General features: G+C 46.8%; 1 protein-coding gene across 2 annotated transcripts; it reads left to right on the top strand.

Annotated features, from left to right (window-relative positions):
• Positions 1-43: 43 nt before the first annotated feature.
• Positions 44-6,141, top strand: TERF2IP (TERF2 interacting protein). 2 transcript variants are annotated; one of them, XM_081871818.1, is made up of 3 exons: positions 44-690; positions 2,336-2,406; positions 3,719-6,141. In XM_081871818.1, exons 1-3 carry the CDS (start codon positions 93-95, stop codon positions 4,178-4,180), a joined length of 1,131 nt encoding a protein of 376 aa, XP_081727944.1. In that variant the 5' UTR covers positions 44-92; the 3' UTR covers positions 4,181-6,141. The 2 variants fall into 2 exon arrangements, with proteins under 2 accessions (XP_081727944.1, XP_081727943.1); XM_081871817.1 differs by having other exon boundaries at positions 2,333-2,406.
• Positions 6,142-16,483: the final 10,342 nt, after the last annotated feature.

Here is a 16,483-nt window from a genome sequence, read left to right as displayed (position 1 = left end):
GCAGCCCGTAGGCGGCGTCGGGTGGGAATTGGGGGGCCCGAGCAACCGGTCGCGGGGCTCGTCCTTCCGCTGCAGCCCCAGCTGTCCGGACGATGCTGGGCACAGCGGAGGCCGAGGGTGAGCTGGATGGCTCTGCCCCGCAGCCTCGGCTGTTCTTCCAGCGGGAGGACGGCAGCCCCCTGAGCTTCTACGTGCGCCCCGGGGCGGCCAAGGTGGAGCTGGCCCCGCTGATCGTGCGCCACGGCGGGCGCCTGTGCCGCGTGCAGGAGCCGGGCGCGGTGCTGCTGGCCCGGCCGGGAGAGGTGCCGCCGAGAACCTCGGGCGTCTTCATCTCCGCCAGCTACGTCGCCGACTGCGTGGCCCGCCAGGAGCTCCTGCCGCTGGAGACATACCGCCTGCAACCACCGCCGGTCACCGCGCACACGGGCGCTGCCGAGGGCCGCCTGCCTTTCAGCGAGGTGGAAGACCAGGCCATCCTGCTGCACCTGCGGAGGAGCAAGAGAGGCAGCAGTGGCAGGCAGGCAGCCGGCAGTGGCAACGCTGTCTGGAAGGAGATGGAGGCGGCCCGGGTCACGCGGCACTCCTGGCAGGCCATGCGCGACCGCTACCTGAAGCACTTGCGGGGCAAGGAAGACCTCTGCCTGCCTGCCCAGAGACGCAAGCTCAGAAGCTCCTCTGAATCTGCTGCTGGTAAGCAGGGCTGCTTTAGCTGGAGTGGGCCAAAAGGCCTTCTGCCGCAGCACAGGATCAGAGCACCTGCTTGGCATGCAGAAAGTGTCCCTGGTTCAGACCCTGGCATCATCTCCATCTAGGGCTGGGAAGGAGTCCTGCCTGAAGCCATACAGAGTGTCACTGCTGCCAGTCAGGACCAGTAAGGCCTGGCAGAAGGATGCTTTCCTAGCCAGAAGGCAGCAAGGTTCAGCTAGCCACTAGCCGGCCATATCTGGCATCACTGCTACACTATGGTGAAGCAACTTGCCTGGGGCACCCTTGCACACCTCCTGCTTCCACCTTCCTGGTTGCCAAATACTACCACTCATCTTGCAGATTGTTGTCCCCTCTGGGCTTCTATATTGCCCGGAAATGAAACTTTGGCCAAGTGTTGGCCAAAGGAGCCCCCACGGGCAAAATTCTCCCTTTGGGGTTCTTTCCTCCTGCCTTCTCCCTTCTCTTCACACCTTTTTTGCCTCCAAGCCCTATCATGGGGACATAATTCAAAATCTATTAAAGTAGCTTCCTCCTTCCTTCTCAGTCCTGCCTTTGGTCAACACTGGGCTTCTGCCTGCCATAACATCTCATATGCTTTCAAGCTACTGCTTCTGCCTGCTGGTGACCTGCCAAGTACTTCCCCTGTGAGTGTGCAAGTGTTTCATGCACACACACCCCTTTCACTCCTCTCTTCTTCCCCACTACCCTTGTTCAACTCCCTACTGTCTTTGAGTATTCCCCCCACCCCCAGGCTCCAGTTTCCCAGTCCATGATCACCTTGCCTCTGGATTGCCTGCCCCTTTGGAGGGGGATTCACTCTACTCTTAGGATCCTTTAAATCCTCGGGCTTCTTGCCTGTTCAGTGCTGCTCCTTCTCACTTGTGTGAGGGTCTTCCCTAGCCAGTGTTCAAAACTGCCATTGTTTTAGGTGCATTTTGTGACAGGGAATTTCATTCGCGTGAGCAGTTTCTGATCTCTGGGTGCAGTACTGCGCCTAAAGATTTCAGATTAAAACTGCAAAGTGGAAGGAAAGCAGGACCTTTTTCAGCCTCCCCACATCCAGTTATTCTCTGAAGACTGGAGAAGAGACCTTCATAAGAGTATTAGGGGGTTGGGTTGGGCAGGGGAAGGACTGGACTATGTGAAAACTGAACATAATATTTTAGCTGCAGTTCATTCATTTTCAGCTTTGTATTGTTATTAAAAAGCATACCTAGACATTCTGTTGTTGCACCCATAAGCTAGGTTTAAGGTGCCATTTAGCTCCTAGCTTTCATATCTCAGTCCCCAGCCTAACTGACCCTTTGTTTCCTCTGGAAAAGAGGGCTTTTTTTGCAGTGCAGTGGGCCTGCAGCTTACACTCACTTTAGCTGCACAATCGCAACCTTACATATGGGGGGTGGGGCGGGGAATAAATAAATCAAGAGTCGGAAAAACCCATCGTTGCCTGTCCCATTAGCTAGCTGAGGCCAGTGGGGCTTCAGGACCTGGAGCTGCCATTTCCTTCTCCCATTTTTCAAGGGCCCATGGCACCAAGGTGGTAATTGGTGCATCATCACAAGAGTGGGAAATGTGGCTTGGATGACTTTTGTCGCAGTGAACCTCAACATACCTTTGTCTTTAGCAGCCTCCCAAAGTGAGGAAGTCGAGGGTGTCCCCCAGCCAGAGGATCAAAGCCACACTGCGGAAGGACCAAAGGTACATAGCATTTTCCAGACAGCTAACAAAGAATTTGAAGACAATGGGGTACAGATGCCTTTGCATAAGATGCCACTGAGTGTTTCAGCATAGCTTATAGAATGACTAAAAGCAGAACTGATTACATTTATTTGACATATTTGGCCTTGGACATTGGCAAATGTAACTTGTTTGTCACTGGCTATTTAGCCTGGAAATGCTAGGTTTCATTAAGGCACTTTTTCTGGGTGATATAGGCAGTGCTGTGTGCCAACATGTTCATTCCAGTGTTGTCCCCTTATATTTTTTCAGACCGTATTTGTAGCAATCCAACACACACACCCCAATTGCAGTGTCACTCTGTGGTGTGTGCATGCTTGCCAGTAAACACCCTTGAGGCATTTCAGGATTGCCATGTGCTTTTAATTGGAAAAATGCTCCTTGCAGCTTCAGAGAAGGAACTAGTCATTAACCTCCCCGCCTCCTGCACACGGGGAACAGGGATTAACCAATTAACTAATGATGCAGCCTGCTAAACAGGAACCATTTCAGAGGTAGAAGCTGCTGAAGGAGGCTTCTGATTAATGTTTCTATTTCACCTTTGCTGATTGCTAGACCATTCTGCACTATAGCAAGTGTGTGTTGTCTAGTGTTGCAGTTGTGGGGTCTCTCACTCTTCAGAGTTGAAGCAGCTGTTCCTTGTTGCCTTCAGGAGCAGGGCTGCACTCCTCTCTCTGCCTTCTTTCAGACCAGAGAAGCCCTGCTCAACTGTGGGGGTGGGTTGGGGAAAATATAACCCACCTCTACCACACTCTGGTACAACTTACCGTATTATATGCTCCCAAAAGAGGCGTGTTCCCAAAAGAGGCGTGCTCTGGCTCTTTTCCTGACTGTCTCTGAGGCTTATAAACCATTAGTGGGAGCCTTGAGCCTCGATGCCCACCTTTACCTGCAGCCCAGCCTGACTCATTACTGGTAGGGCTACTTGTGCGTAAGTCCCAAGCAGCTCTCCCTTTAATTTGCTTCAAGCCGATTAGAGAAAAGCAGTGCCGAAGGACTCTAGTGGGGAAGGGGCCTCTGGTCAACTTTGTCCACCTGGCAGATTCAGAAGCCTCAGAGGGAAACTTCTCCAACCCCATTGTCATTTTTTTCTTTTCTGTACGTTCTCTAACCCTTCACTATCTTGTTTGAGATGGAATGACTGAAACAGAATTGCCCCATCACCATCAGAGTACCAGGCCCCAGAAACTGACGATAATCTGCACTTTTATAGGCTTACAAAATTTAGAAAGAAACAGTGATCTTGAACTGTCCTAATTCACCTTCCTTCTAGGGAGACAGTGAGAGCCCCAGCTCCACAGAAGACACCTTTTCAGAACACATGGAGCTCAAGACCACTGAAGAGGAAGCACCTCCTAATCCCAAAATCAGGGTGCTTGAGTTTGTATCTGGTGGAGATTCTGCTGAGCCCCCAAGCCAGCCCCCAGTGGCAGAGCAGCAGCCTGCAGCTCCCTCAGCTGTGGAGGTGGCCACAGCAGTAGAGGACATAAAGTATTTCATGAAGAAGTTTGACGTGGACCTGACAACTGTGACACAAGCTTTTTTGAAAAACAGTGGGGAAGTGGCAGCTGTGGAATGTTGCCTACAGACGGGGCAGTCCTTGGGTGGCTGCCCTCTTTGGAGCAGGCAGGATGATGTGGACTTGCTGAAGGGGGATGAAGACCTCAGAAGCAAGCTAGTGGCAAAATATGGAGCGGAGAATGTGAACAGGCGTGTGGCATTCAAGAAAAGTTAGCTTGCAACAGCCATGGTTTACTGTAGGAGGGAAGCAAACTTCTTCTTTCTCACACACATTTCTTCAGAGGGAGTTTTCTGAGTGTCAGGCTAGAGGGAAAGTCTCTGGAGGCCAGCAACCTGCGGTTACTGTCTTCTGTGACTGAAAGCATAGCAAGCTGTTGTGATGGAGACACCGTTCTTTGAGACTTTCCTTCTCCTTACTTCCATTTGTACACAAAGCCTTTATTTACTTCACAGGAGATTTATGTGGACCTGGCACAATCAGCCTCTTTATTCTCCCTTCACCAGCTTGCCTTAAGTTGGAACTTAGGTGTGGCAATGGCTGATTCTGAGGTACTTGGCAACAGACAGCCACACATTTTCGGCTCGACTTTAGCTAATCCCCTAAAGTTGGAGCATTGCTTGGGTCTTCCTGTGGGGTCGTCCCCCCCCCATCCCTGTCTCCAGAGGCTTCCACCCAGTCAAGAATACTCAGTAGCACTGATGCACTTAGTCACTGGAATGATTTCTGGAGCCAGAACACCCCCACTTAGATAGATACGGATACACCCCACCCCCAACATTTAGGCTAACAAGAGTGCTGAGGGTGAGCACCTACATGTCCTGTAGCAAATGCATAGTATTGCTCATCATCTTGGCTATTCAGACACCAGCCTGGGATTCCTTGTAGAAGAACATTTCATCATCATCATCATTTAATTTGTATGCCGCCTTTCGTACAACATGAACATGAAAAGATATACATAATTAAAACATAACAAAACTAGTCATAAACAATAAATAAAACGCATCCATAATTGAACAATTTCCACACAAATCATTATAAGATCTAAAAATAAAGATACAAAAATTGAAAATCAATAACAGCAGCAGCAACAAAAACCCACCTAACTTTTAAGGGTAGTTTATCTGGTTAAAATAAGGTAGCAGATGACACAGAGGCTGCATATTTAATTTTTAAAAAATAGATGTAGAGAAGGGCAAACAACTTGTATGATGGTATTGAAGTACGTGATAAATTTCTGCCACATCATGGCAAATGCACCTTGGATAGAGGTGCAGTAAATATAGGTATGTATTCAGGTCTGTGTGTGTGGCATTGGTTTCCTTGAGTTGGTAAGGAAAGTGAAATCATAGCTGAACAGCCAGGTATGGAACAAATGAGTGAACAGAATCTGTCTGTGCTCCCTTCCTCATTAAATGCCACATCCTCTAAATGTTCTGTCCACATCATGCGGCAAGAAGGTGTTATAGGTGCCAACAGTAACTTATCTCTTTGACAGGTTTTTCAAGAGTTTTGTGAAATACAAACATCCAGGAGCTCTAAAAGATCAATGCAGCCAGATTAAGGAGGTTTACACAGCTGACTAGAGCCACACTGGCCACTGCCAAAGTATATACGTTTTCACATGCTCTTAAACTTGATCACTCATCCATGAACTGGCCCTTAAGGCACTATCAAAGGCTCCTACTATGAATAGATGTGGCACTCGCCAGCCTCAAAAGGTTATGCTATGAAATAAATACATTCTATCTGACCATCACTTTTGGCCATCCCTGTCCCTGTATGATGGTGATGTTGTGGAATCTTCACGAACATTCTAACTTCTCAAAGAAAATGTGGGAGCAACCAGGGTGTTAACGTTCAGTATTGTGTTTATGAGGCAGGTGGAAAACTGCTGTAAATGGTAGAAAACGTCAGCAGAGATGAAAGGAGATGGCAGGAAACCATGACAAAAATGGTCCTTAATGGTAGTGGAAAACAGAAAAAGGGAGCACTGTCAGGATTGATGCAAGTCTCCACTGCAAAATTCATTTGGACTGTAAAAATCATGACAGTTGTATAATAAGAGCACATGTGAATCATCATAAACCCTAAAAGGAAATGGCTAATTTGATCATCTTGTATCCAGCCATACCTCGCTGAAGCAAGTAGAACAGCAACCACATTGATTGGAACCAGGCTTGATGTGAACTTGGTTATTGAAACAAATCGGATGTATGAACTTCGTTAGAGGGCTTTTCACACAAAAGCTACCCATTAATTCTTCAAGACTAAATTACATTTCAACTCCTTTGCAGAGGTCTCAGGATTAGTGGCGTAGAAAGTGGGGGGCGGTGGGGGCAAGTCGCCCCAGGTGTCATCATGAGTGGGGTGACAGAATGCTCAACGCACCCGCTCCCAGCCCCCGAAAGAAAGTAGCTTCGGGCAAACAATGCTGCCACGATCCTTCCGCCACTGCCGGTTGCCCTGGTGGCAAAGGAGAAGCAGGGTGTGGTGGTGGTGGAGGCTGAGGGTGGGGAGAGGTCAGTGTGAGCCCGAACCTCCAGGACACCGACCCTCCTCCTCTCCTCAGGGAGGCCACATGACGGCCTGACTGCACGCACGTTGCCTTGGACCGGGAACGTGCCTCTGGTTTAGGCTCAGGTGGAGGCAGGAGTGATGTGCGAGGGAGCACACTGTTCTATTTCCCCCGCCCCTCCCCCGCCTGCCTTCTCCTTTCTCCCACCCAGGGAGATTCAGGGGGTGGCGAGCAGGCGTCATCTCTTCTCTCGAGCAGCTCGGCTAACTGCAAATCTCAGTGGGGAGGAAAAACAGCCCAGAAAATGGACTTGTTCTCCTCTCACGTGCGCTAAAGCCAACTTCCTTGCTAGGAAGCCTCCGTGTAAAAAACAAGCACCTACAGTGGTTCCTCCGCTACCACCAACACCCCCAAAAAGAAAGATGCTGAGGAGAGTTTTATCCACCTCCGCTTGCCTCAGTTATGCTACAGTCCTGATTCTCTTCAGGGGATCCAGGGCTCAGTCCCCTCAGAGCTGTTGTCTTTCAGGATCCCCCACCAATCTAACCCAGAGGGAAATTTTGTCACAGGCTATTAAACGGCTTTCTCGGTCTGGCAGTAGTCCAATACATACTTACATTTGTTGCTGGTGTTTATGCGGTGACATCAAGCATACCCTCCAACATTTCTCCCATGAAAATACTGGTGTCCTATTCCATGACTGTGTCGACCACAGCAAACTATGGCAAGTTCTTAAAGAAATGGTAGTGCCCGATCACCTCATCTGTCTCCTGAGAAATCTCTATGTGGGACAAGAAGCTACAGTTAGAACTGGATATTGAACAACTGATTGGTTCAAAATTGGGAAAGGAGTACGGCAAGGCTGCATATTGTCTCCCTGCTTATTTAACTTATATGCAGAATTCATCATGCGAAAGGCTGGGCTGGATGAATCCCAAGCCGGAATTAAGATCGCCGGAAGAAATATCAACAACCTCAGATATGCAGATGACACAACCTTGATGGCAGAAAGTGAGGAGGAATTAAAGAACCTTTTAATGAGAGTGAAAGAGGAGAGCGCAAAATATGGTCTGAAGCTCAACATCAAAAAAATGAAGATCATGGCCACTGGGCCCATCACCTCCTGGCAAATAGAAGGGGAAGAAATGGAGGCAGTGAGAGATTTTACTTTCTTGGGCTCCATGATCACTGCAGATGGTGACAGCAGTCACAAAATTAAAAGACGCCTGCTCCTTGGGAGAAAGGCGATGGCAAACCTAGACAGCGTCTTAAAAAGCAGAGACATCACCTTGCCAACGAAGGTCGGTATAGTTAAAGCCATGGTTTTCCCAGTAGTGATGTATGGAAGTGAGAGCTGGACCATCAAGAAGGCTGATCGCCGAAGAATTGATGCTTTTGAATTATGGTGCTGGAGGAGACTCTTGAGAGTCCCATGGACTGCAAGAAGATCAAACGTATCCATTCTTAAGGAAATCAGCCCTGAGTGCTCACTGGAAGGACATATTGTGAAGCTGAGGCTCCAATACTTTGGCCACCTCATGAGAAGAGAAGACTCCCTGGAAAAGACCCTGATGTTGGGAAAGATGGAGGGCACAAGGAGAAGGGGATGACAGAGGACGAGATGGTTGGACAGTGTTCTCGAAGCTACAAACATGAGTCTGACCAAACTGCGGGAGGCAGTGGAAGACAGGAGTGCCTGGCGTGCTCTGGTCCATGGGGTCACGAAGAGTCGGACACGACTAAACGACTAAACAACAACAACAACAACAAATTCCATTACTATTACTATTATTACTACTACTGTTACTCTGACGCTGGCTGATCCAGTCATGAGGCAGTGTGGTATAGTGGTTAAAGTGTTGGACTAGGACCTTGTCTCTGCTCAGGCATGAAACCAGCTAGGTGACTTCAGGCCAGTCTCTCAGCCTAACCTACCTCACAGGGTTGTTGTGAGGATAAAATGTAATTATTGGGTTACAGTGGACGCTCGGGTTGCGAACGTGATCTGTGCGGGAAGCACGTTCGCAACCCGCAGTGCCTCGTGTGCGCATGCGCAGGTTGCGATTCAGTGCTTATGCGCAAAGCACAATTTAGCGCATCTGTGCATGCACGACTGCTGAAACCCGGAAGTAACCCGTTCCGGTACTTCTGGGTTTTGGCATGTCCGTAACCGAAGAAACGCAACCTGAAGCGTCTGTAACCCAAGGTATGACTGTACTATAATATGTAATATGGGCTACTAAATTGAGGGTCAGAGCCAAAAGGTGCACACTCCCAGCATCTAGTTCCCAGTGTAGATAATCCACCGGGGGACTGAAGCTATTTCTAGTTCCACCCAAGCTGTGGATTTTAAATCAATTGAGAGCCACCTAGTAGATTTTTCAGATCAAAAAACAGACTATGAATATACTGTACAAAATAAAATATTTAAACAATGTTTCAGACCTTGACATGCATAGGCCTCAACCTGCTTGTTTCTGGGGACATCAGCCGGGATGGAGAGCTGCCTGCCTGGGTGGGTGCCATGAGGGGGACAAATGGGAAGCAGCTCCTTCCTCTCCAATCGGAGCCTGGATCTGGCATGCAAAGGAACCACAGAGACAGCTTCCTCATGCAACAGCCCAATATCGCCAGCAGTGGGGGGGGGGGTGAGGCAGGCATCAGTGGGGGAGCTCCAGCAGCTGACCCAAGATGCTGGGTATTGCTGGTGCTGGATCTGGGCTAGATGCAGAAAGGACCTTTGTTAAGGTTGAACAAAGGCTGCTGTGGGGATAAAATAAACTTTATGCATGGCAGTAACCTCAACTAACGTTTTTTGCTGATGGAACACATAGTGACTGCTGGCATGGCAGGGCTTCTGGGGCAGCCTGTGTCTTGCAAGGAGGATCCCAGCTCCAACACCAGACGCCTCCAGTTGAATGCATGAGGTGACAGAGGAGGGAAAACCTTTTTGGATTGACCGAAACCACGGGATTCAAGTTACAAGAAAGGCAACTCCGACTAAATGTCAGGAAGAACTTTCTGGCAGTTAAGAGCAGTGTGACAGTGGAACGGTCTCCCTCAGGAGGTGGTGGACTCTTCTTCCTTGGAGGCTTTTAAGCAAGAGGCTGGAGGGCCACCTGTCTTAGATGTTTGAGTTGAGATCCAAGGGACAAAGGCTCAGAGCCCAGGGAAGGGCAGCGGATGATGAATGGTCAGAGGGAGAAGAGGGAGCAGACAGGGAGGAGGAAATGTCAGAAGCTGAAGAGGTAACAGGCCTTAGTGCAGGGGTCGGCAACCTAAGGCCCATGGGCCACAAGTGGCTACGGGGGTCATTTAAATGGCCCACGAGCTGCCCCCAAACCGAGCTGCCCGCTCGGTGAGTCCCCACGCACTGTGCTAAACCAGTGCGGCACCTTGTTTCCGTGGCACTGAAAATCGTGTCTGTACAGATGCCGGAAATTGCAGGCGTGCACGCGATCCAGCCCACAGAGGGATCTCCGCTGGAGTGAACCAGCCCAGACAAAGAGTCTGTGGCAGAGAGCAGTCCAGAATCTGATCTACCGGGAAGAGTTGCTGTGCTCACTAGGCTTGGCCTCTTGAGCTGTTTATTTCTTTGAATAAGTTAACTTTACTGACGCCATGTGAGTTATTACTGACCTGCTCCTGGCACACACACCCAGACACTGACTGTAGGGATTGAACCCAGGACCGTCTGCATGCAAAGCAGCTGTTCTGCCACTGTCAACTTGTCAACCACTGCTGTGCACCGAGAGAGGGCAAACAGTTCTGTCTGGCTACCCCTTCACACCAGAATATGCCTGGTCAGTTCAGGGTTTTGTATTCTGTGGCCATCATCACCTTCCCTGCTAAGGCCTTTCTAGGGGAAAATAGCAACCAAAATACCACACATACATCAGAAGAGCCTGCTGCTGGATCAGGCCAGTGGCCAATCTAGTCCAGCATCCTGTTCTCACAGTGACCAACCAGATGCCCCTTTTGGGAAACCTGCAAGCAGGATCCGAGCACAAGAGCAGCCCTTTCCCTTCCTGCGGTTCCCAGCAACTGGCATTCAGAAGCATCAATGCCTCCGACCGAGCCATCCTGGCTGGTAGCCATTGGTAACCATTCCCTCCATGAATGTGTCTCGTCTTATGAAGCCATGCGAATTGGTGCCCACACATTTTGTTTGGCCTGAGACATTTTTCTGCCTGTGGTGACAGAGAAACCTAGAATTGTAGGGCTGAAGGGACCCCAAGAGTCATCTAGCCCACATATCCCCCTGAAATGGAAGAAGGGAGCACACATACACTGGTTCCATGTACGGAGTCCAGCTGGAGGGGTGACTGGGTTTTATTCTAGCTCCACCAACTCTGGGGGCTGCAGACTAGCTTAGGGAGCTGCAGTGTAGCCTGCATGGCCCCCAAACGGTTCTGTCCTCCAGTTCCTTCCAGCCGCCCCCCTACTTTAGCACCTGAAGCAGCCTCGTCTCCCTGCCTAACAGAAAGGCCAGCCCTTTCTCTCTTTCTTTGGCCTTCGCTATATCACAGGCCTAGATGCATAGCAAACATATTTGGGGAGTGGATGCAAGGAGACAAAGACTGGGAGCAGAATCAGAAAGGGCTTGTGGGGTGGGATTGTAGGGTTTGAAACAGAGCAGTCAAATACAACATTCCTAGAGGGGACATAAAAAAGGGGATGTCTGGACCAGCCAGTCGGAACTTCCTGTTTCCTCCTGGCTAGGACAAACTTCCTCTACATGTGACCAGAGGTGGGAGTGACCTCACCTGTGCAGATAACAAAAGCGCAGGACTGGCCACCACATCTCTCTCTTCTCCATTTTGCTTTCGTCAAAGAAGCATCAGCCTGAGATGCTGTCTTGGCTTCCAGCCAAGAGAGGGCAAAGGAACTATCTCCTTATGGGATAGATTCCAGGTGTATATATCTTGTAACATAAGTCTGCCTTCTGGGATCCTTCTGCGAACAGGATCAAGGAAACAAATTTAGCATTAAAAAAAAACTCTTTCAAATTTGTAGCCTTCGAAACCTTATTTCCCTTACTTCCATCCGCTTCCTTTCTTGTATTCCACTTAAAAATTTATTCAGCAAGATCATTCTTATTCATTTTCATCCTTTATCCCTCCCTTTACACTCTTATTTAACTTAATCACTAGAACCCCTTCTTTTCCTTTTCAATGTCCTCAACATTCAAAAATTTTACAATGTTTTTGTAGATAGGCTTTAAACTTCTTCCAGTCCTCTTCCACCTGCTCTTCTCCTTGATCTCGAATTCTGCCGGTCATTTCAGCCAGTTCCATATAGTCTATTACTTGCATCTGCCATTCTTCCAAGGTGGGTAGATCTTGCGTCTTCCAATGCTTTGCGATAAGTATTCTTGCTGCTGCTGTAGCATACATAAAAAAGGTTCTATCCTTCTTTAACACCAACTGGCCGACCATACCCAGGAGAAAGGCCTCTGGTTTCTTCAAAAAAGTATACTTAAATACCTTTTTCAGTTCATTATATATCATCTCCCAGAAAACCTTAGTCCTTGGGCACGTCCACCAGAGGTGAAAGAATGTCCCTTCAGTTTCCTTACATTTCCAACATTTATTATCGGGCAGGTGATAAATTTTTGCAAGCTTGACTGGGGTCATGTACCACCTATATATCATTTTCATAATATTCTCTCTTAAGGCATTACATGCCGTAAATTTCATACCGGTGGTCCACAACTGTTCCCAGTCAGCAAACATAATGTTATGACCAACATCTTGAGCCCATTTTATCATAGCAGATTTTACCGTTTCGTCCTCAGTATTCCATTTCAACAGCAGATTATACATTCTCGACAATATCTTAGCATTGGGTTCTAACAATTCTGTTTCCAACTTTGATTTTTCCACCTGGAAACCGATTTTCCTATCCAAATTATAGGCCTCTCTTACTTGAAAATAATGTAACCAGTCACGCACCTTATCTTTAAGTTTCTCATAACTCTGCAATTTCACTTTATCTCCCTCCTGCTCCAAAATTTCCCAATATTTAGGCCAGTTAGATTCCATATTAAGCTTTTTCAGGGCCTTTGCTTCCATAGGTGAAAGCCACCTTGGGGTTTTATTTTCCAGAAAATCTTTATATTTCATCCAGACATTAAACAATGCTTTCCTGACAATATGGTTTTTAAATGCTTTATAAACTTTAGCCTTACCATACCACAGATATGCATGCCAGCCAAAAACATTATCATATCCTTCCAAATCTAAAATGTCCGTGTTTTCAAGAAGTAGCCAATCCTTCAACCAGCAGAAAGCTGCTGCTTCATAATATAACTTAAAGTCCGGCAGGGCAAACCCCCCTCTTTCCTTTGCGTCAGTAAGAATTTTATATTTTATTCTGGGCTTTTTGCCCTGCCAGACAAATCTAGAAATTTCTTTTTGCCACTTCTCGAAACAGTCCATTTTGTCAATGATTTGTAACGTCTGAAACAAAAACAACATTCTTGGCAATACATTCATTTTAATAACAGCAATTCTACCCAGTAAGGAAAGCTTCAAGTTTGTCCAAATTTCAAGATCTTTTTTCACTTCTGACCAACACTTCTCATAATTATCTTTAAATAAATTTACATTCTTCGAGGTCAAGTTCACCCCTAGGTATTTTACTTTTTTCACTAATGTTAAGCCTGTTTCTTCCTGAAACCTTTCCTTCTCTACCGGTGTTAAATTTTTCTCTAAAACCATAGTTTTGAGTTTGTTCAATTTAAAACCTGCCACCTGACCAAATTCTTGTATTATTTCCAGAGCTCTTTTAGAGCTAGGGATTGGCTCCTGTAATGTCAATACCAGATCATCTGCAAAAGCTTTGAGTTTATAGTGTTTAACTCCGACCTGTATACCCTGAATCTGTTGGTCCCTTCTAATCATGTTCAGCAAGACCTCCAGGACTGAGATAAAAAGCAACGGGGAAATTGGGCAGCCTTGTCGTGTCCCTTTCTCTATCTTAACTTCTTCTGTAACTACATTGTTCACTATTAATTTTGCCTTTTGTTCTAAATAAATCGCACCCATACCGTTTCCAAACCTTTCTCCAACCCCCATCCCTTGCAAATTTTTCCTCATAAAACTCCAAGAAATATTGTCAAAGGCTTTCTCCGCATCAATGAAAATCCCCAGCAATATCACAAAGTTCCTCTAGAGGAGCAAAATGCCAAGTTGTTTCATCAATGGTTGCTAAACAGTAACTTCATAAGCTACCCAGTTATCATCCCAGTTGTTGCAGGAATAAAATGGTTACAAACTTGGAAGCACCTTTTAAATGTTGCCAGTCTTTCTCAGAATTCGACAGTAAAAGTTACAATGTCCATAGAATGGTGCGTTCACAGTAGCCTTCCAGTTATTTAAAACAGACCAACAGACCAATATCAAGGATAGAGCAGTGGATTTTTATCCCCCCTTCCTCTATTTAGGGGGGTTTCTTTTGGTCTGACAGTGAAATTTAGCTCTGTTCAGAAGGAAAGTCAATGGTTCAAAGTTCCCTTGTCCCTTGCTTTAATTCTATTTACAAGATCGGCAAAGCGGACTTCCTGTTTGCACTTTGCCGATTTCAGGTCCAAATTCAAATTCAAGTTCAAAGTCCCGATCAAAGTGTCAAGTTCAAATTCAAAGTCCAATTTTAGTAAGTCTTATGCTTTGATCTTTTCCAAATTTCCAAATTCTTACTCATGGATAGCTGTTTTGATCCGACGTTTCACAGGAAAAAGGCCAGCGCTCTCCGATAATTGCTGCGCAGCTTCCCTCTGCAGAAGTAGCGATCGACTCCAGCACAGCGCTGCACCCCCGCTCCGCTCCGGAGCTCTTTTCAGAGCTCCTTTGACAGTTCGGGGGGGGGGCGCAAAAACGTGCCCACTGAGTCCCACGGCCCCAGGCTTCTCCCGCCTGCGGGTTTTTTAAGGGTCCTCCGCTTCGCTGTAGTGGTGGACCCGATTTCTGCGGAGCTTCTCCCTCCGTTTCAGAGGGAATCCGCCATTACCAATGGCGCCACCTCCGGAAGTCCTACCAGGAAACTTATTTTAGAGGTTTATGCAAGCCTGGCAAATCTATCCGCTGTGTAAGTTTAAAAGGGGAATGTTACTCTGCTAAATCATAGAACTTGTTAACACAACTTGGGAAGGATATAATTAAACAATATATCCTCTCCTGCCTCCCTGAACATTCCCACAGGGATCGGCAAAGCTCTCTGGCTTAGCCATCTTGTGAATTGAAAACAAAGTAGCAAAAGGAATTGATTTTAATGATGTGATTTCAAAATTTGCAGGGAACAAAGTTAGGAAAAAAATATTTTAAGTGCTTATGCTCACAATATTAAGTAAACAAACCAGAAAATAACACTTTCAACTGTAAGTTATCTTATTTTTCCTTCTCTTAAGAATTTCAATGTGTATGGGGGGGGGGGTGACAAGAAATTTTCCGCACTGGGTACCATCTGATGTTGCTATGCCACTGCTCAGGATGAGAGCATTCTATTGATAATGAAGAAAGGACTAGGGGAGGAGTGGCGGTTGGAGAAAAACTACACAAAAGAAATATTTTGTTTTGGGCTGGCACTTAGTGTTTACTGCCAAGAAAGGAGTGGTTTGGACTGTGGAATATTTGGTTAAAAAAAGGAATGAGTTTTTGTAAGCGCTGACTATTGGTCTTAATTAGTTTTTACTAGTACTGTTACTTTAAAATATATGTGTTTTGCTATAAGAATGAGGACCTCATTTTGCTTTGCTCATGAGCTGTTAAGGGCCCCCATTGTGTCAGGGACTTTACAGCTTTGGGAAATCTGAGGCCTCTTTTTGCTTCACTGGGAGGTGCTTCAAGATCTACACTAAAGGCTTATTTTCCTCACACAAGAGGTCAACTATCTCTTGACAGCTGATTCCACAGCCAAGGGGATCCATGCCCTTTGGCATTTCCTTTCATCCAACCACAGACTTCATGCTCTTTCACACATACAAGCCATTGAACCAAACCTCATTTTGCCATCACCCAGCATGGCCAAGGACTCTCAACATCATGGAAGACTCTCTTGACTTGGTGCTTGTACTTTGGGCCAACATTTTATACCCTGCTTCTTTAACCTTCTCCTGGTCATTGCATTGTGAGAAATATACCAAGGCTTTCTGTAGGAACTCTTTCAGTATATATGCACTTTTAAGAAGGCTTGATTTTTTGGGAGTTGGCAATAGCTCTCCGTTGTGGCTTGTAAGGATGCTCCGAGTGAGTTTGAAAGTTGCAGACACTGGACTGCTAGATTGGATGAGACAAAGAACCACAGAAATCCTCTCATTTGTAGCCCCCCCTCCCAATCTTCCTCAGTTACTCTCATGAGTTGAAGGCATTGTGGGGGCTACATTTCTGCACTGCCCCCTGCACAGAAATGACCCTTGACTCTGCCTTTGTAGGATCTGGGGAAGTCTCTGGGTCCCTCTATGCTCAGGTTTGTATGAGATGTCTGCCAGTTAGCCAGATTGACAGTTATTGAGCTTATTTCCCACAGAGGGTTTAGGATTAGTTTTATTAGTCTCTTATAGCAGAACCAACAAACAGTCTTCTGGCACCTTAACAACTTAGAAATTTATTTTGGCATAAGCTTTTGTGAACTGCAGTTGGCTTCATCAGATGCACAAGGTGTTATCCTGAGTTACAGGTACAAACATACACAGCTCAGGAGTAGGAATTGTCAACAGTTAAGTCAGAAGAGAAGAAAATGCAGAAAAGTACAGAAACTGATTTTTATGTCATTTACACTGGCCATTCCCACAAAACCTAGTTACCACACAAACATTCTGGCATTGGTAATCCAATTAACACAGCCTATGCCTTAATAAGTGTGCTAGTCTGCAAAACAGACCATATTACCATTAAGAGACCATATTATGAAAGGGTGCTTGTTGGATTCAGGGCCTGAATGTAAGCCAAGCCCATCTGTCCCCCCAGCTTTTCAAACAGAAAGGGAAGAGGTGATTCCAT

The sequence above is a fragment of the Podarcis erhardii genome, assembly GCF_964252035.2.
Source record: "Podarcis erhardii genome assembly, chromosome: 7".
In the NCBI taxonomy this organism is placed as follows: Eukaryota; Metazoa; Chordata; class Lepidosauria; order Squamata; family Lacertidae; genus Podarcis; species Podarcis erhardii.
Note: the sequence above shows the minus strand (reverse complement) of the source record. Positions and strands in the feature narration are given on the sequence as shown.

Bases quoted from the DNA above. Each gene is read 5' to 3' on its own strand.
- TERF2IP (XM_081871817.1), top strand. From the start codon at position 93: ATGCTGGGCACAGCGGAGGCCGAGGGTGAGCTGGATGGCTCTGCCCCG. The intron at 691-2,332 runs GTAAGCAGGGCT...CTTTGTCTTTAG, and splicing joins CTCCTCTGAATCTGCTGCTG to CAGCCTCCCAAAGTGAGGAA. The intron at 2,407-3,718 runs GTACATAGCATT...CCTTCCTTCTAG, and splicing joins ACACTGCGGAAGGACCAAAG to GGAGACAGTGAGAGCCCCAG.